The sequence below is a fragment of the Polypterus senegalus genome, chromosome 11 (genome assembly GCF_016835505.1).
Source record: "Polypterus senegalus isolate Bchr_013 chromosome 11, ASM1683550v1, whole genome shotgun sequence".
NCBI classification, from domain to species: Eukaryota; Metazoa; Chordata; class Cladistia; order Polypteriformes; family Polypteridae; genus Polypterus; species Polypterus senegalus.
The window spans coordinates 67,399,387-67,421,070 of NC_053164.1; the positions used below are offsets into that span (position 1 = coordinate 67,399,387).

At 36.7% G+C, this 21,684-nt stretch overlaps 1 protein-coding gene across 6 annotated transcripts in view; it reads right to left on the minus strand.

The window, feature by feature from the left end:
* col11a2 (collagen, type XI, alpha 2) overlaps positions 1-21,684 on the minus strand; it is a 164,547-nt gene that overhangs the window by 106,755 nt on the left and 36,108 nt on the right. For 3 of the 6 annotated variants that reach the window (XM_039768899.1, XM_039768897.1, XM_039768902.1), the window contains exons 2-7: positions 19,291-19,455; positions 15,673-15,883; positions 15,198-15,360; positions 13,233-13,361; positions 1,812-1,940; positions 602-913 (exon numbers count right to left, since the gene is read on the minus strand). In XM_039768899.1, coding sequence (XP_039624833.1) covers positions 602-913; positions 1,812-1,940; positions 13,233-13,361; positions 15,198-15,360; positions 15,673-15,883; positions 19,291-19,455 — 1,109 coding nt within the window. The remainder of the gene's footprint in view (positions 1-601; positions 914-1,811; positions 1,941-13,232; positions 13,362-15,197; positions 15,361-15,672; positions 15,884-19,290; positions 19,456-21,684) is intronic. The other 3 variants (XM_039768901.1, XM_039768898.1, XM_039768903.1) reach the window with 3 other exon arrangements.

A 21,684-nucleotide genomic window follows, 5' to 3' on the forward strand; every position in this document is an offset into this window, starting at 1 on the left:
CATCCATAGAAGACCCAAAAGTGTCTACTGATGACTGTTTGTTTTTTTTTTTTTTTAACTGGCCTCCAGAAGCAGAAAGCAGATGTTATTCTTAAGTGAGCCCACAATATATTGAGTTGTTTTCATCAAACTATCAATATACTGCTTGAGCAGAACTTTGTGAATCTTGTTTTCATTCAAAGCTTTATAATTGTGACACAAGAAGAAGACAGTACTGTGACCTTTTACACTTAATGATTTTCACGTCAGTTCTCTTTGAATAGACCATTTTGGGCATTTTCATGGGTGGGTTACAGGGGTTCTTATCACAGATGCTTGCCAGTCCCTGGGGCGGTGGGTGAACTTGATTTAACAGTTCATACAGAGCTGCACCAAAGAAGCCATGTAAGACTAAGAAACAGGAAAAACTTTCTGGATGATTTAGGAATAAAATTTGCTACCATTAAAATAAGCAAGTGCTAATGACAAAATGACAGGTAGCTTATTTCGAAACCAGTACCTAACAAGTGACCTGAGTGGCTTCCTCAGAGCAGCTCTGTATGAATGCTAGAATTGACGGGAATCATTTGGCAAGATCTGGATAGCGATGTTTCATGTCTACCTGTTGATAACCGTTGGTTGTCTTCTTCTTAATTTTAGTACCAGTGGCAGCTGCCTGTGCTTTTTTAGGTGGCGCCTTACTGATGGAGTTTTTCACAGTTGCCACTTTGACCTTGGGAGTCTTGGTTGTGGCGGGTTTCGTTGGAGAGGGCTTAGGAGTGGCATTCTTGGCAGGGGGGGACTTGTTGCTGTTGTTGCTCTTGTTGTTGTTAGATTTCTGGTTGCTGCCATTCTGTTTACCATTGCCATTAGCCCCAGCAGATTTAGGCTTGGGTTTAGCCGACTCCTTGTTACCATTTGTAGGTTTAGCTTTCTGTGGGAGTCAAAGCAAGAGGAAGGAAGCACCAAGACAGAATGGACAGATAAACAGACAGACAGACAGACAGAGACATAATGATGAGAATAGATGATGATGATCGATGAGTGATACACAATAACTAAAAGGTGACTAGGCACTTGCATTGGAGGACCATCTGCTGAAGGAGCTGAAATTAGTGTTGTTTAAAAATAAGGTCATTATATCGTGGATGATGAATAACCAGTTTAAGTCAAAAGCCAATCATTTTTGTCTAAAGAGACTGGGACACAAGGCTAAGTGCAAATAAAAACAAAGTCCCTCCATTATATCACTCCTTTAGCAGATGCATGACATCCCAATGCAGGGCCTGCAGTCAGGCATTAAGAAGGCTTCATGAAGAAGCATGACCAATGAAAGATGACAACCATGAAATGACTCAACTGTGAACTAGAAACTGAACAGCAGTAGATGTTGGAGTTTAGTGAAGCAGTGGCTCAACATTCTGAAGCAAACACAAATAAAAATGATTTCATCTGAATTTGGTTCACCACGTACAACAATTATAGAATAACTAGAGTAGCGTTAAATAAGCGGATCATTCCAGGCTGTGTTGTACACCAATAAAAAAAAATCCTGTGTTAGGTATGCTAAAATATAAAATGGTTACTGGATATATTATTATTTCACCAATTAAGGAAATACATTTGTTTTATTTTAAATTTTAATATCTGAATAAATTTGATAAACCCTTATTTTATCTATTGTAACTATATTACATCTATAGGAAGTAAAATGTGGCAAGCATATTTTGCGTGTGCTGTTTTCCAGTTGAGCCATCACCGTCACCAAACTCCTTTATTTTTCCTCCATTTGTTCCTCTCTCCTCTCCTCAAGACCAAAGCTCCCTTGTTACCTGCTTAGTAGTGCTGGCGGCCCCCTCTTTGGATGGGGAAGGCACAGCCGTTGAGGTCACTAGCATGGGGTTTTCTGAGGTCTCGTCATAGTAAGGGTATTCATAATACTCCGTCTCTTCATCAAAGTACTGGAAAATGGCAGAAAGAGCAAAGAAATGCATAGACAAAGACAGAGAAGCCATTACAGCAGGCAGTGAAAAATTAAGAGATTTTTCAGTTAAAATTTTTGGGATTGGGAAGGTTTAGTCCTAATGTTACTGTGGATTGTAAAATGGTCAAAACAGCTTTATTTTTCCATAATAAAATAACCAGATCAAGGGAAACAGATGGCTTTTAAAGGATGAAAGGAAATCTCTTAATTTATAATCCATTGGAAGCACAGCCTGGTAACCTGGACGCTCACTCTGCAGTTTTAAATACAGTATAGAGTTTGACAGGATGAGTCAAAGAAAAAGACTAAAGAAAAAGGGAAAGACGAATTGTGAATGAGTACATACAACACGAGCAGCAGCTAATAAAATAATGCAGTACCTCATCCAGTGCTGTATGCACATTTTTCCAGCCTGCCCTTGTATTTGTGTAATTGTTTAATATGGCAAGAAACTGAACTGATGAACACAGATTAGCCTGCTCACAGAGTTTATGTGACATGAATGCGGACCTTAACACCAAGTATGAGAGTCGAGGGAATGAATAACCTCTGTCATTGATAAGCAACTGCGGTGGGCTGGCGCCCTGCCCAGGGTTTGTTTCCTGCCTTGCGCCCCGTGTTGGCTGGGATTGGCTAGAGCAGACCCCCGTGACCGTGTAGTTAGGATATAGCAGGTTGGATAATAGATGGATGGATTGATAAGCAAATCAGAGTATCAAAGTACAAACCATTTGACCTAAAGGTCATCTTACTCAAATTGTGTTTTGTAATATTTTACTGCCACTAAATGTAAACTTAGCTCAGCTTTTTAAAACTAGCTGATAAAAAACAGGTAAAGGGAATGAGAGCGCATGGTCAGTGTCTTGTTGTCATGCTTTCAAAATGTCCATTTAGTTCTCAAATATTCTTACAAAATACAGCTTTATAAATGTACATAGGCACAGCACTATAAACAAGTAGATTTTAATCAAAAGGTAATTTAAAATATAAATGATTTCAGGAGGTGCAGCAGAAGTTCACATCCCTATTATGCTGCTATTGTTCAGTCAGACATTTTTTAATTATTTTTCCAGATTTACACTGTTTAGTCATCTCAACAGAAAAATACTAAGGTTTAAAATTCTGCAATAATGACACTGTAAGCTACAAACTTTATTGTATATTTTTTCATATTTAACTATACCATGTTATATCACTACTGTATGTCATGTCTTAAAGGTCTAATGCAAATCCTTATTATGCATTCCCATTGCTTATCTGCTATATATTTTCCAATTCTTTAATAATACATTTTGTGTTCTTTGTTGTTATTCCGGTTCTTTTTATACTTAATAATGCAATGGGAAATGTCACAGCTCCCAGGTGTGAACTGCATGAGAAACGTGAGTATGTGGAGGTCTGATGCCATGAAAGTTAAACCATTTCCTATTCTTCTTTACTTTTTTTCTTTAACTTGGCTCTTTCTGCTGATGATTTGTGTTACAGAAAGTGAAATTCTGTTGTGAGGTTATGGTTGTCTTCATGTGGCCACAGCACCACTCACCATCGACATTTCATGCCTGCCCTTGCAGCTTGTGCTTCTTTAAGTATCTTACCAGTGCTGCCATACTTAGCTAGCTGAGGACCTTTTATAAGAAGAGTTTGGTCAAAAGGGAAAAGAGATTTTAAAAAAAAGGCTTAGCTGAGGTTTTTATTTTTCTGGTTACCTTAACTTTGTATTTCTGTTAGATTTAAAAATTCCAAATGCAGTTCCAGATTTCTAAATAGTTAAATAAAAGTAAAAAATAAGCAGAAACCGCAGTTTTCTGTTTTCCTCGTTTTATCACAATAATCCATTCACCCATCCATTGTTAGATCCCATTTGTTTCTATTAATGTAAGGCAAATTTCAGCAGCGTCATGATTTAAAACTTAGCCTTCTTTAAATGAATGGTAATGAACACTGTTTAAAATGTTTGTTTTCTGATCATTTTTATAAAGGAAAAGATGTTGGAGCATGCAAGAACATTTATATGACCAGAGCTTATTCAATGTAGTTTATAAAATGTATATTTACAATTGATTAAATTATGGGTTGTACTGTGATTCTAGTGAGGCACGGACTCGCCTAACAGAATATTATTCATTTTAATCATTGATATTCAAGGCTTAAAAATGATTCTATTTCTTTTCCATGTTCTGTTACAGTAAATGAGCACTGTGTTCTGGTGTACATGGCTGCTGTTTTATGATTTCCAATTTCAGCCATTTAAGGTGTTGCCAGGTTGTTATCCTTGCAGTCTCATAGATCCGCAGTCATGGGCTGGGAATGCTGAACCCTGTTGTTGTTTGTGTTGAGTCTCCACATTTTTTCCATGACAGTGTGGCTTTTTTTCCCCACCACCCCAAAGATGGAAATGTAAATCTAACTGTTAAATAAAATTCACCCAATGTGAGTTTGTGCATCAGTGGGTCCTGCGATGGGCTGGAGTTTCTGCCTTACAGCCCCCAAACTTCAATTTGATGAAGCAGGTTTGAGAATTTCTTGTTTATAAATGTATGAATGATTTCTGTGGTATATGTGAATTAAATCTTCCTGACTTAAAATGATACAGGTTTGGATAAAAAGATTTACTGATGTCTACTCTTACACTTTGCCTACACATCTTGTGCCAGTTGTCTGCTAGAATACGCACAGTTTAGCCCAAAGCCTGATGGTCACCCAGCTAAAAGTTCTGCCCATTGGTTTAAATATCTGGTTTAAAGGTCTTTAACTGTAGCTCTCTGTAAAGTTGGAGGGCTGGGGGTGCCTTTCAATACAATCACATGAAAAAGCTGACTAACTGTAATGAATTTACAAAATGTGTAAGTGAGGGTTTCTGAAAAAGAGACATTTGAAATTTGAAAATAGGGGAAGTGTTATTCAGTGCTAATTAGACATTTTATGTTGAGAAAGTATACCCAACGATGGAAGAAATGTTTGCAAAATGACAGGAATATAATGTATTTTAATTTAGGCTAAAACAATGTAGTTAATTTTACCTCAGGCAGGAAGATCCTTACATACTGGTTGTCATTTTATTCTCATTATTATCCTAAGAGATCATCACTGAGTTGAGCACCCATTTTTTTTTTACAGTGCTGAAATTAAATGTCATAGTCAGAGTCATTCTCAGATATGTCTAAACCAAGGAAGGGTTGGGCGATTATTTTTGTTTTTTGTTTTTAATCATTTAACATAAGTTTAAAAAAAAATTCTGTTATATTGTATCCAAATATGTTCTACTAGACCTCTGATTTACAGAAAACTCACAGAAAACTCTTATTTAAATAAACTGAGTTACTGAGTGGATTGTAAACAGACATTTATTTCGCTAATAAGGCCTCTGTCTATCCATAACCTTTGTAACGGTCCTCTGTAATTGACCACAGCCCCCAACAGGAGTGTCTCTAGCCAGGCCTCTCATATGCACTTTGTATTCATCTGCACCTTCTATTTGTATGCACCTTGTAGCTCTTTGAAGGCATTGTGACCATTTGCAAGTGAATTTAAATAGGATTCTGAGTGTCAACCTTTGCTCGTTCATAATATCTCGCCTTTGCTTTATTTCATTGCATTTGACGCAGTATTTAGGTGATTATTGACTCATTCAGTTTTCGTTGAGTATACTTTCTTTGATATTGTATTGCCCACCTACTACTTGCATATTCATATTTATTGTCTTTCTTGTCAGTGATTGCCTAATGTTTTTTTCCATTCCATTTTCACCATTCCATTTAAAACATCAGGCTTTAAAAATATGAATATATATTTACAGTAAATAACTCTATAGTTTTCTTTCACTCTGTCAAACAGAAACAGGTCCTCCATGCTCTCAAGCATTCTCATTCCAAAAACTGATTAATTGTGAGAGACAAACTTGAAGTGCACCTGTTTTGGACGTAATGGGAATCTGTTCACATTTATCGAGTTAAATGCCATCACTGTATAACAGAATTTGGAGCCGCCAGTTCTACAAGCAGAGATGGATTCTGCTTAAGAGTGAATACATTTGGGGGAAATAATTCTTAAGATGACTTTTTAAAACTTAAGTGTTTAAAAGAAATAATTTTTATTCATTGTGCAATCTTAATTTCCATCATCCATCCATCTATCCATCCGTTTACTGAGGCAGGCACTGAAGTTGAATTCTTTTATGTAGGGAGCATTTTAACACACTCACCAACAGACAGACACATGTATACTGTAGGTGCTTTTTTTTAGTTCCGGTTAGCACTAGGGACATGTTCACTGATCGTGTTCTTCAGTATTTGTGTCTGACAGTCAGTTACTCTGTTCCTTGCACAGCTTTTTCTTACCATTCTAAAGAACTATTAGAAGCTTTTACTGACCTCTAGTGACTAAATATCATGTTAAACACAACGCGTCTGTCAGGTGTATCGGTGGTTACTGTCCCTGCAGGCATTTCCATGACATTTTTGACTTTTGATATTCAGGATCTTATGATTAGGGAAACTTTATGTGCAAATTAGATATGACAGTATAATCTGTTGTATGTTCTGTTGTATAAATTTCAGCAAGGAAAAAAATATAATTTTAGGCTTTTAGATTGGATTAGTGTGGATTATTGGTAAATAACAAGCAACTAATCAAATAAAGTATTATTTTCGTTCTACGTTATATTCATAAGAACAATCTACCAATGTAAATAAAATAAGATAGAATTCTATGTGACATAGCATTATAATATTCTCAATCTGAAGAATCCAATTTAGGGACTTTGAGGGCCACACAGAAGAAACATCCCTGACCTGAAAACCAGTGTTCTGCATGCCAACCTATTATTTTTGTTTATATAGATTTTAATAGCTATAATGTTTACTTGCTTTTTCGTGGAATCTATTCTCTTTTTTTACAATATTTCTTTTTCATGTATATTCAGCTAAGTCCTGAAAAAATCTGTTCCAAGGGGATTTAAAGTATTATGACAGTTAACTGCCAGTGAATTGATCTTTGCTTTGTGCCATTTTAACATCATTTAATAAGCTCTGAACAGTAGCAGACCAGGATTCTATAAAATAAGGTTACATTGAGCTAAGACATAAAGACAAATATGTAAGTAAAAAAGAAATAAACATTCATAAAAAGGCAAGTCATATAGTATAACACAAGAGTTTCAGTCACACCATGTCCATATAGAAATACATGAATAAAGAACAGAATTAATTAATAATAATACATGAATAAAGTACAGAAGGATATAGTACAGAAAGAGATGAAGGAAGATACTCTAATGTGAGCTGATCCTTAAAGCTTCAAATTCTCCAGAGTGGTCCAGGTTAGCCATTGCAGTACAACTGAGTGAATTTAGTAAGCCAATCTGTGTTTATCTCTGAAACATAGAGGTGTTTAAATACAGACAGAAGAATCTGAACATGTCAGCCATAACCAAAGATAAAGCACAGATTGTGATGGGGGAGCCAATGGATTATTTCAGTTGCTTCATTAAAGAAAAAAAAGGAATCAAGCACAGATGCTCATAGGTTTATACATTTAAAAGTCTTGTATTAGAACTAAAAGCTCAGTTCAAGAGACAAAATAAATTAAGTCAGCCAAGCCCTAAATGGGAAATACTGTTGAAACAACTGACCAGTTAGAACAGATGTAAGCACTTTCAGAAAAGGCATGGCTAACATGAGATGCAGAGTTCACAAGGCCTAGAAACTAACAGCTGACTATCCCAGGTATCTCAACTAATGATTTTACTTTACAGTTGCTCTTTAGCTTTATAGAGTTTCCAAGCTTTCAAGCTCACACCTGAGGCTTTAGCACCACTAGTGGATTACATAGCTTAGCTTTAAGTTCAGTCATGTTGTGGTTATCCCTTTTCACAAGCATTCTATCTCAAGAGAAGGTGACTTTTAGTAGAGCAGTGCAGCGAGACGGACATGCTACGTCTAACATGTATTATGAGAAAGTGGGCTTCTCCTTCTCCATAATGCATTTAGAGAAAGATGTCCATCAGGTAAGAAAAAAAAGCTTGGCTTTACTTTGATGACTTCATACAATGTCAAGACCTCCATTACACTTGGAATTTAATTCTGCAATAATGCATTACACATAAAAAACACTAGAGGGCATTATTTCACAAGTTAAAGACACGTAATGACATACACCAGGGTGTCGAACTCTGTGGGAGCACCACAGTGGCTGCAGGGTTTCCTTCTAACCCTTTTCTTAATTAGTGTCCAGTTTTTGCTGCTAATTAACTTCTTTTGTCATCATTTTAATTGACTTGTTATTTAAGACTCAGACCTCTTACTTATCAGCCAAAAAATAATGAGCCAATACATGAGCAGCAAACCCGTGCCCACCATACAATATCTAAAAGTTAAGGAAGGTGAAGGTCTCAGTAATGTTGATCTGCCCAGGTCCAAAAACATTTTACACTATTCTTGGAAAAAAGAAAATCAACACTTTGGGAAATGTCTGCTGTGGCAGAATGTGAGCACCAACAAGCCATTGAATTAAATAACGTGTTTAGTTAACAACAAGAATCTGGCTTCAAATTAAGAAACTAGTGAATGAGTGAAATTAGTTGGAGCTTGAGGCCCTGACTTATCTGACTATCTGTTGGCTCACTTCACAGCTCATTTCTGTTTGGCTGGCATTTAATTTAGAAAAATTAAAATGAAGAGAAAAGAAGCAGAAATTGGTCACTGATTAAGAAGGAGGCAGGAAGGGCAACCTGCAGCCACTGCAGTCTGAGGGTCCTCCTGGATCAGAGTTGGACAACCCTGAATTCATCATGGAAGGCCACTGCTGCTCTAATTGATATCATTAAAATGTGTAATACATGAAAACAATTAATGATACTCTTTTACATTTTAGGTAATGCAAAATTAAAACACAGTTAGTAAAATAAATTCACAGTCTTAATTTACTTCACTTTTCTATGAAAATGAAGTAACTTCAGAATTTTACTCATGGTTGTATGACAGAAGTCTTAATAACTGACTGATAGCTGATGAGCAACAGTTTAATGAGCTTGGAAAAATACCATACCATTTTTTTTTTGTATAATTTCACATCAAGTGCAAGAAAACATCAAAATAAACAATGTGATAAAAACAAATGTGGGTATCTGTCAACAGCAAAGACTACAAAAATGTCTAGATGTTTAAAAATAAAATGACGGGAAACTGGGCAAGTTATTGATGTTGCTCTTTTACTTTGTAATAATAATAATGTGAATATATTTTTAGTTAATTTGTGTTTTGTATATTGCATTTTATTTTATAATGTTTCATTTTATATTAATGCTATTCTGTATTTTACTCTAACTGTAATCTGTAACTGAGAACAGTGTTGTGAGCTGGTGTATGGGAAGTAATGAAGGATCCTACTTTTTCACCCCTCCATTAAGTATCAGAGCACACTTTTTCAAGTCTGTCCTGGCAGCAGGAGGTCTGAGCAGGAGCAAACCCCAGATGGGACGCCAGTCTATTGCTCACAAACTCACTGAGCCAAGTTCCAGTCACCATTTAAACTAAACTGAACGTGTCTGAGATTTGAGAGGAAACAGGAGTACATATTCTTAAGCATCACTGAAAAAGGTCAACATTATTACATCAATTTACTGTAAAGATGGTTGATTGCTGTACTGTACAGTGTATTAAAATCTGCTTATGATTGGTCACTAGGCAGCTTCTTGGATTAGCCACTTTTTAATGTAATACATTTTTTGAAGCAGCTGAACTTTGAACATTATACTGCTTACTAGTGTCCATTGTCTTAGTTAAGCCTTCTGTCCCTTTAATGCCAGTTGTCCTTATTTATAACTTTGTTCATTTGTCTGTAGAGTTTTCACCTTACTTGATTCAGCACAGCTTTATTTTTTTTAAATATTTTTAATGCAACATTGTCTCAGTGAAGAGTTTTATGAATGGTTTTAATGGGGCCACCTATATTAGAGCACGCTGTGTGACTAAATGTGTGAAGTCCTGATTGTAGCAGTCACTTGAGGGTATGTGGTCTGAACTCTTCATTGACTTATTCTTCTTGTTCTTAGCTATGCAAAATGAAAATGACTTTAAGCATGTGGAATAAAATGTCAGATGCATTTAAGACCAGTTCTGCACCTATCATCATTTTAGGTATTTTGCATTTTTTTCATTTCTAATAGTAATGACTGTAAAAGGCACTAAATAACTGTATTTATATATACAGTAAATAGATTCTGCATCAGTAATCAATTCTGGTCAACAAACGTTCTGACTTTATTGAGCTGGGATACAGCTAATTTAATGTTTGTTTCAACTGTGAATTAAATATTTTTGTAAGGCTGTCTACATCAGTACTTTAAATATTATTAACACAACAGGGCTACTTGGATGCACAGTGATCTGCTACTTCAAAGTTGCATTCAAGTTCTAGATATGACCTGCAAGGAGTTTGCCTGTTCCCTCTGAATTTTATATGATGTGACAGTTTCCTCTCATATCCCAAAAATATTTGTATTAGGCCCAACACAAGTGTTTGAGTGTGTGAGCATTAGTGTGCCCTGAGCTGAACTGGCGCCCCATCTGCAGTCGCTTTATGTTTGGGTGCTGATGCTAGTGGGACAGAGCCCAGCTCTAAGTGATCCTAAAACTGATCTGAGTGTTCACAGAAAATGAAGAACTGAATGGAACTAAATTAAATTCTAAAGTGATACACTTGTATTCAACATACTATCTGTTCAAAGGTGGAAAAGTTACTATAGAGGATGGATGGATGCTATAAAGTCTTTCAATGAGGAGGAAAACTAGTGTAAATTAAAATAATACTATTGTAAATACAAAAATAAACTGCAACAATACTGAGAAAGTTATGTATTACAAATTAAATGAAAAAACGAAAGTATTAGTTCATTTAGTAACACTTTAGTTTAGATATTGCAAAAATGCGTCTATTACTCATTTACTCTTATACAACAAGACCTTACCTAACACTTCCTTGGGTCTGCATAGCACTTATAAGGCATCAGTAAAGTGTTCATTCATCTCTGCAATGTGACCGACTAACAAAACTTCACTTTGGAGTGGTCTGAGGTGACTTAACTGAGACACATTTCTCTTGATGTTACATGTTTAGTAAAAGATCTGTAAATCCTTAATATTAATAAGTAATTTTACCATCATGTCGATATGCCACACTGAACAGAGATGAATAACCAACCTACTGAGGTTTTATAAGTGATATGAGACCAAGAGAAGCCTTTGGTAAGGTCTTGTTATAAATAAACAAGTAATTAATGTTTTTGCAGTACCTAAACTAAAATACTACCATTCATTTATTCAATTCATTTTATCTACTTATTTATTAGTTTGTTTTGTTTAAAATTTATTTTAGTCTATGTTCAGCACTTTGGTCAGCGGCTGGTGTAGGTAAAGTGCTTTATAAATAAAGTTGACTTGACTTGACTTGACTATTCAGTTATGCAAAAACTTCTTGTAAATTCTTGATGGCACTAATCCTTAAGTTGGTAAGCGTAGCCCCAAGGAGATGGGATGAGTCCCACTGGAGGCCAGTGAATCATGTTTGATATGTCAAGTCTAGTAAACTTAGCAAATATAATAAACCTAAATAAATGCCATAATTTCCAAACACGTATTTGAGCCATCAAGTCATATTAATTGGCTTGAATTGAAATAAGGGAAAAGTTGCAAAATAACAGAAATTTAATTCACAATTGGAAGTGAAGTAAAGTGAAATAATCCCCTGCTTTATATTTTATCAGACTTTCTTTTCAACAGCGTTTAGATTTCCAACATGCTGTGCACATGAAATTAACTTCTATAGTGGATGCACATATGTAAAGAATAATTTTCTACTCAGAATATGTAGATCTTATTTTTGCTGCTCTGACATTAAAAACAATGTATGGGGAAAGAAGGTCAATGCTAATATTTAAAAAAATAAAATCATATCATTATAATGATTTGGTAATTAAGTTATATATAGAAATGCTCTGTTCCAATCACTTGAAATTAACTTGCCTACTCTGACCCCAAACCTTGACTATTTAGTAGAGATGGGCTGATTTGTGGCTGTAGTGCATAACTTGTGTAAAGACGGTGCTATGTGTGTCTCAAATTGCTTTGCTGCCATATTGTGGCACATTATAGGTTTATATACAGCTATAGTACATACAAGCATTTTATGCTGGCATATTACATACAGTAAAAAAAACAGAAAATACATCTGTATAGCAGTGCATCTTTCATTTTTACTCTTTTTAAGCTTAATTAAGATTTTCTAATAATTTAACTGTGCGATGTAAGCCACTGTCTCTGTCATCGAGGACATTAAAGGAACACCTCATAAAAGTGACACTTCTGTAAACCTGTCTCAAGAATGTGTTTACTACACACGTGTGCAGAATCCGATTTCAAAGCCGTGTTCCAATATTGAGTGTAGAAGGACTTTTTATTAGACAGTAAATTCTTGATGGATATTCCTGCAGATGTTGTGCAGCAGAGTCTGCTAACAAAAGCACCTTTTGCAATGAGCAGTGCTTTTTTTTGGTAAACGGTGAATGTAATTAAAAATGCAACCAAATGACTGGTATGCATTGCATCTGAAATAATTATAACAAATTTCAACCCATATTTTACTAAACCTCTTACATTGTTTTCCTCTCAGCTCACCATTAGGAATATCATCATCCTTTTCAGATGATTTAGAGCTTCACAGAAAGGGTTGTTCAGATGGATCAAACTAGCAACCTAAAACATAGCTGGCAGCGCTATTAACTGCTTCTTCTGCTATGTAATTGTAGATGTTCCTAGTTAAATAATATATTTTACATGTAATGTTACTGTAAAATTTAGTCTAACCAATGTTAATCTACTGTTATGTAACATTCAGTGATTCTGCTTATATTTGCAGTCAGTAAATCACTGAAATTAAACAGCTATACAGTATACTGCTGTCTACTTTTATATTGTCACCAGCAGAGGGCAGTCTGTGTATTAGGAAGTGAGATTCACAGACTATAGACGACAAAGTTAACAATAATCCTGTTCAGTTTGATCACAGATGTTAAAAAGAGCATTATTGATAATCCATTGGACACATGATAAACACTTATTTCAAAATACCTTTATTAAGGTTAACACAACAACCCTGTAGAAGCAAAGGTTAACACAGAATAGTGTAGCACAAGTCTACAATAACCAAATTTTGCATCATTATTATTGTTTTATTTTACAATGTTAGACGGAGTAATCATAACAGAGATACTCACATAGTTCTTACTGGGCTCCTGTGCTTGCGGGGTGTCTGGGAGGGCAGTGTCACAGTCTGGGCTATAATGTTCACAGTAGTCATAGGCAGTCTGAGCATTGGAGGCAATCAGCAGCTGCTGAATGTCACCCTATTGGGTTGGAGAAGAGAAAAAGGGAGATACAGAGAGTCACGTTAAAGATGAGGGGGATACTTGCACTCTATTCAGTCTTCTGTGAATTATGTGAAAGAAAATTGTTAGAAAATGTTTCTGCCATTCTATAGAAGTGCTGCCTAAAATTGGTGAAGGCCTATAAAGCAGAAGAATTTAACTGTCAATATATACACACAATGACTCTGAAAGAGTTTTAGTCCACCCCAGTTGATACAACACAGAGGAAAGACTCATACTTATCCTTAATGTGGTGCTACTGAAACTTTCTGCTTACTCCTTTATACAGGGTGACACAGAAAAACGGAAACATTTGAAATGCGTAGTGGCAGCCATGTACAGTTGGCAGCACTGTGGAACAGGGACCCTGAGTTATAAACAATCTCGCCATTTAGTCATTTAGTAATCAATTGCAAGGCAATCAATGGCAGCTGTGCGAGAATTGTTCAGTAACCGTGTCATCTCAAGATTCGGTGACATTCCTGGCCCTCAAGATCACCGGATTTGTCCGTTTGTGATTTTTTCTTGTGGGGTTACCTTAAGAGTCGGGTCTACATGACTCGGCCAAGGACACTGAATGAATTGAAACAAAGAATTCAAGATGAAATTCATGGTATCCCAGCTGAGATGTTGCAGCGATCAATGGGGAACCTTAACAGCAGATTGAAAGAATGCATACGTACAGGAGGACGCCATCTTCAGGACGTAATTTTCAGACACTGATAATTTGGATTACTGTCTCTTAAAAGGCAAGTTGTAGTGGTTCAATTGCTGTCAATAAAATTTTTTTGTTGGATTTCTTCTATTTTTATAGGGTTTTTAAAGTTCTCGTTTTCTGTGTCACCCTGTATAACGCAACGGCTCACATTGTCTCACAGTAATAGATACATACAGAGAATTTCAATTTTCTGAAATGTTTCAATATACAAGTTGATATAAGCTGTTACTAGGTGTTAGAAATGAGCTGGACCTCAGTCTAATAAATGTTGTGATATTTTCATATTTTGTATCATTTTCAGTGTGACGTCATCTTCTCACCATTTTCTGTGATTATTTTCTTTCAATTGGCATTTTGTGTGGTTGCTTTTATTTGCACAGCCATGTTGTTAATAGCAATCATTGCTGCCATTCTTGTATAATGTCCAAACTAAAACATTTCCAAAGTAAAATTATACTAACTCTAGGGAATACTGTTATGATTTGTGAACTCTTGGTTTTCCTTTAATTTCTGGTTAGAGTTTGAGGTTTATGGTTTGATTTATTCATTCTCTGTGTTACCAAATCCTAATAGGACATTAGAAAAATCTAAACAAGAACAGGCCATTCAACCCAACAAAGCTCGTCATTCCTTTCATACCATTAAATACACCTCAAACATTTTCAAAATAACAGAAATCAGATAGAATTTGATTTTTAACCAGTTTTCTTATAGGTACCCTATAATGTCAGTTTTAAAGAGAGACACATTTTAAAATTCTTAATAGTAAAGCATATGTTCATATTACTTTGTCTGTGCTGACCTGCAACATATTACTGTCTAAAACAAAAACCTCTAATGACAGAATCTGTGCTATGACATTTGATCTTCAGATACAGTAGTCAAAGCTAACATGAAAGTCAAGTACTAGTAAACTGTACATATTTAGCAACATTCTCCATCTTCATGGCAGGATTCCACCAACATCCTCATTCTGAATATCTGTGCTGTTAATCCACTCAGTGAATGAACTGGTTTGCTTGGCCTGGTCTCAGACACTTGAATATGGTGGCTGGAAATGTTCAGAGTCAGCATTCATTCATATAGTGAACTCTTACCTCAAACACTTCTTCATCAAGGATTCTTGTTCCAAACACCATAATGCCTTTGGTATCAATGATGGGACTGGCACTGCGTGGCAGAGGCTTAGTTATGCGCTTCTTACAATCCACGATGAGGGTAACGGATTTCTTCTGAACACTCAGTGCAATTCGGTGCCACCTGCGGGACAGGAGAAAGGCAAAAACAAAAGAAAACACAATAAAAGCATGGGACGCTAGAGCTAAGATTAGTGGGCTTGTCCAGTGGAATTACCAAGATGGGCAAGCAAGAAAGGATGCAGCCCGACTCACTTAATGCTAAAAGCATATAACTGTTTAGAAGAAGAAGCAATATTAAGAGAGATAACACTTCCTTACCAACAGTCTTTTATTCATACAGTATGACTAAGAGAAAGTGAGACCCTTACAAAATCTGAGATTCAAAAACATCCACACAGGCCCACCCATATGTGTCAAAACCAGCGCTACTAACTTGCCATCGGCCAGGTTGATCCCTCTGAACAAGGGATAATCCTCTGGGGCTGGCTTTCCTGTGTGGTCCTCATACAGGAACACTGGAGAGCGGCCCAGCTCAACCCCAAGCTGCTGCACTCCCTGTTCGTTATAGATAGACAGCAGGAAAGCCTGGAGGCCTGCTTTTGGTTTCACAAGGGCCATAATGGAAAAGTCCTCAGGGAAGCGACCTAGAAAATCAAACATAGCTTTTAGAAGGAACATCTTCTTATCTGAGTTTAACCATATCATACAGTGTATACACCATATTAATCCCAATGACCATTTTATAGTTAGAAGAAAGATAAAACATCTTTGCCCTTATTTAACAAACATCAAGAATTTATGTAAGTTGACTTTACAAAAATTGCTACCATGTCAAATTTCAAAAATGCAGTTTTGGCATAATTTTGAAAACAAATAAATCCCAGTTCATCACTGATTTCTGAGTATACATACAATATGTCTTTTGCCATTACTTGTTCTCCAATCTCCAGATCTTGTCTGCTGCTGTAACTACTGTATGTCTTTCCATTTCCCTCCATTTCCCAGTTCACTTAGTGTCACTACTCCAAGTGCTCATATTTGTGCTCCAGGGTTTGATTACTCAAATATCTTTCAGTTTTTACACATTTAACACTCAGCTTCTTTATCCCCACATTCACATTCTCTACTCTAATTGCCAATGCCCATATATGAGATGTTCAATATTCCTGTTTCAGGTATTCATAGTCCTACTCTTATGTGTCCACAAATTGGGCCTCTCAGATCTTAACTGAATCTGTACTGTTGATCTCACATTCTGCACTCTAACCTCAAATGTTTATACAGTAAGTAATCAAATTTTAACTACACTACTGAGTTTTCATTTAGAAACTGCATTTTTAAATGAAAATGATCTGTATTCATACTAACGAGACCAAAAACACATAGAATGTAGATGTTTGCCTACGCTGGGCATGCACACATCAGTATAAAAATCCTCGAAGGGATGGCAACAACATCATCCACAGGATTCACTGTAATTTGAAAACTATAGCAACCTGTATATTATTTGCCTTTTGTGCATCTGTGCAGCATTCAGACCGTACAAAACACTATTTAGATGCAAGCAGGTAAACAACACAACAAGCACCATGGGAAGCATCTCCTCTCTGCCCTCTATATTGGAATGTGGTTTTCTTCCGTGAAGGGTGACCAATGAGGGGATGAGATGAGGGAAGGGCCACATAATAAGCATGAACAAATCAGAGCACAATTAGAATCTGCATTTTTAAAAGTCTGTGTTTTCACCCGACCAGCACAAAACTAAAGCTGCATTTTCAGAGGTATACAGCTCTGGAGTGCATTTTCAAAATCCTTGGTTTTCTGGGATTTCATATGCCAGGGTAGTGTGGATGAAAAGCAAAAACTGAATTTTTAAATGAAAACATAGTAGTGTGGACATAGCCCTAATCACTATGATCTTGCTATCAGACCTCTACTTTCAGAGTCTTTACTCCAACTGCCAGTATCCATACACAAAATATTGAATATTCATTTTCCAGCTGTTCATGTTCCTGTTTCCAGATATCCTTTGTATTATTTCTCTTTCATCATACTAATGAGTTAAAATTCCATCTTGTACTCCTATAGCATTTACTTCTAGTCCTGATCCTAAATTTTAACCCTTATTGTATAACAACCAGCATCTAAACTTGTATTCAAAGTTTTGTCTTCATTTGACAAGGCCTCTGTTCTTACCTTAAATGTTCTTACATTTTCACAATTTTGTCTTTGTTCTTTTTTTTGCCTTATACAATTTCTTGTATTAGAAATTTATTAGTTTTCGCATACCCCTTGGGGTCAGAGCGCAGGGTCAGCCATTGTACAGCGCCCCTGGATCAATTACAGCTTAAGGGGTCTTGCTCAAGGCTCCCAGCAGAGTAGGATCTCTTTTGGCAGTGACTGGGATTCGAACCGGCAACCTTCTGGATACCAGCTGTCACACACATGTGTTTAGGAGACAACTAAAGGGCTTGATGTGATTCCATGCCAGACCAGGGGGTGGCGAAGTGCACTAATTTTCCCTCTCAATCTTTTGCAGACCATTCTAGGGAAATCCCGCCCGGCTCTGAGGCATCCACTGACGTCACTTCCGGTTCTGGTATGGATGACATCACTTCCTTTGCTGGCCTTTAAAGCCGCCATCTTGTCTCCAGAAGATCAGTTTTGTTTTGGACTTAGTTGTATGATCATGTTTTGCTTTTTGAATCAGTTTTGCAGCCGGGAACAATTATATGGGTGGCTGCCCCAAACCTTCTCAATGCTTGATGGTCGTTATTGTGACACAGCGCAGATCCTTAGCCTCCGAGCCACCATTCCGCCCTGTAATTTTGGCTATCATTTTATCCTTATTCTAATTTTCAGTGGTTACGTTTTAAACACCAGTACTATTAACAGTGGTGTCTTTTCACCATCCACCATTTCAAGACTCTGCACTTATTATTCATATTTCTTTTGTGCAGTTGTCCTACACTGTACTTTGAAATCACACTTTTTTATCTCAGTAGCTCTACTCCTATTCTAAATATCTTCCATATGCTACTCTTTGTATCCTACTTCTCATTTCCTTGATCTTTGACTCAGTAACTTTCAATCATCTTATGCTAACCTCCAGTGTTCTTTCTCCTCTTTCCAGTTTGTTTTCCAATACCAGTACTCAAATGAAACCTGTTCTCATTTGTCTCACTGACCACTCTAAGCATCCTTATTTCATCTTCCAGAAGCTTCTTATTTTAACCGTTTACACAAGTTTTTTGATTCATTCATCCATATTAAAACTTGAACATTGATAAATGATTTGCAGTTGTTCTGTTCATTGAAGTGTAAAAGAAAAGTGTGTGTCTTGGAAGATATTACAAAATTCTGTGCTCTAGAAAAAATCTGACTGTACTGATCAAAATTTAAAAATACAGAAAATCCTTTCTTACACACATCACCCACATAATGTCATCATTGTTACTGGAATGATTTGGAGAGATGATTCAAATTAGTTGTGAAGTCATTAAGAACTTTTTTTATATGGACATGAAAGTTTTGGGTAATTTTTGCACACACCTCTAGAATAGGTTCAGTTTTAGCCATTTTAAGGTGGAACAGGACAACTAAGAGTGATGGTCCAGAAGTCAAACCGCTCCATTAATTTATCCTACTGTCATGACAGTTGGAGTCTAGAATTCTGTAAAATCAGGTCATCAGACAGGGATGCACACATTCGCTTATTCTCTTGTTTTTTTTTTCAGAAAAATGTCATGAGTGGCAACAACAATGTGCCACAAGCCTATCTAAGCTGATTAGAGAGCGCACTTGCCCTCTTACACCTGGCAAATTTAGTGACACATAACCATACCAATATGTCTGTGACCATTGAGAAGAACTACAGTCCCTGAGGAAATACACACAGACTTGAAAGAAATGCACACATTTCACATGGACAGCAACGCAGTCAGTAACTGCAGCCTTATTAAACAGGTAAACCTTCTAAAGCTATCAAACCACATAATACATAAAACAATTCATATATTACTGTACACAGTAGTGAGGACACTGAACTCACTTGAGAAAATCTGTTTAGTGGGGGCACTGATTTGAGCCTGCTTGGATATTCGGTAGGCAACATCAGTGGTACCAGTCTTCCTGTTGGGGCAAAATCCTGTGGTCTTCTTCACACCCTCAGGTAAACTTTGGAGCTGAAGAACCTTCAGAACATCCACTGGGTCAGCTAGAAGACAGAAAAAAGACAGATAAAGTTACTGACAATTGGAAGAAAGAAAAATGCATACAAATTAAGGATGGGGGCCCATTATTCTTGCATTAATACACATGGACCTCTCCATAAGAGCAGAGCAAATGTCATCCTAAGTACTGTGGTGCACTGTAGGTGACAAAAGCCTTTGAGAAATTGTTAGGAAAGGTCTGCTTTATATCATCGTAAGTTTAATACTTGCTGTCAAGATGGGGCTAGAAGATTAAACCTTAGGGCACAAAATCTCAACCTGGCTAGTTGCCCCACCTCATTATCAAGTCCAGCATATTCTGTCTCAGTTGCTATGAATTTATTAGTAACTAAAAGAAGAACAAAAATAAAAACATAACAAAGCAGATGGCTTCAAAGAAGGAGAAGGGTTCATCACTTGTATTTTAACAATACCTTATACTGAAGAAAGGGATCTTGAGCAATGAATGAAGGGGAGAGGAAGGTCTTCCATTCAAAACCTCAATCCAGTTTAAACACAATTCTCTTTGGTGCACTTCTCTCATTTTCTGGACGTATTTTTAAACAATATTTAGGCAAAAAATACACGTTTTGGTCTTTGATAGCATATAACTAGATAACTGACATGTGGATTTTGCCAAATAAATTCCCTGAAGGTGTTCCAATATTGTTTGCTGTTGTTTAGCATTTGCCCCGGCTGGTCCACCCTGGAGCCAGTTATATCAGAAATGTCTGCGTTCTTCAGAAAACATGAAATTACAATTTTACTTGGCCATCACTGTAAACATGGGGTAAGTGACAGATAAAAAATAATAATTTTTGGGAGAGTAATCCTTTAAGATGACAGCAGTGAGCACATTCAGTTCTGACAACATCAGGCACAGCGGAAAAACCAACACTGAAAAAGGTGCCAGTCCATCACAGAGCAATGCCGATTTAAACATACCATTTACCAAGTTTTATGACACCTAAAGTGTTAACACACACATATAGACAGTATGCATACATTTTCGGTTATATGCTGTGACCACCAGAGGGTGCCCAGCTCCCCAACAGGCACAGACACAAGTGCAGCACAACACAAGGCTTTATTATTTCAGTGAGAACCTTCATTGCACAGCACACACAGTCCCGAGCACACAGCGCTTTGTCTTTCTTCTCTCGCTGTCTCCTTCTACCTTCACTCCTCCTGGCAAGTTTCGTCCCTCTTCCTTGCTTGGTGTGTTTAGCCGATTTTGCACTTATCTACACACTACATTCTACTATCCACTTCATTTACTTTGAAGTCAAACCTCTCATGTGGCACTTTATCAAATGCTATCTGAAAATAAAGATAAATGATATCATATGCACCTCTCTGATTTTATGCTTTTTTTGCTTCCTCATAGGGTTCCAGCATGTTAGTAAAACACAGCCTCCTTCATCTGAACTCATGCTGACTGATCAGTAAAACTCCTGTCCCTGCCAGATGATGCTCAGTCTTTCTCCTTAATAATTCCTTCCATTAATTTACCTGGGATGAAAGTTAATCTTACTAGCATATAGCGATTGGAATCTGCCCAATCGCCTTTTTATACAACGGGATAATGTTTGCTATTTAATGGCCCTGAGGAATGTCCCCAGTATGCTGTGACTTTTGACCAAATATGTGCACTCAATGATACATCTCATCTGGTCCTGGTAATTTGTTAGTTTTTAGCCGATTTAATCTCAGCAGAACTTCTCCTTCTCCCTCAGCACATCCTCAGTGGTGCCATTTGCTACTTCTTCACGTAGAAAAACTTCAGAAAAAATGCAAGTTTAGAGGATTCGCTCTTTCGCCATCTGTATAATTTAACTCTACTTCAGTGTTTCTGCTCCTGATATGCTTCTTCTCCTCCTTGACAGTTCGTTTACTACTGAATACTTAAATAATCTCTTTGGGTTACCTTCCACCTTATCTGTAACATTTCCCTCTAATTATCCTTTTTAACCATCGGTCTCCTGCTCGTATGTGTCCTACAGTTAAGCCCTGGCGTTATTACACACCTTATACTGCTGTTTTTATCCTTTACAGCTTCTTTTTAAACTCCATATTTATGAGTTTTCTTTCCTTTCTTTCTGCTTCTATATTATAAGATGAACTTGTCCTGCATTGTAATAAAACATTTTTAAAACCTGTTGCAGTGTCCCTCGACTGTTTCTACATTTAAAAGCTTATTTGCTGCATCTGCTCAAAATTTCCCTTACTAAAGT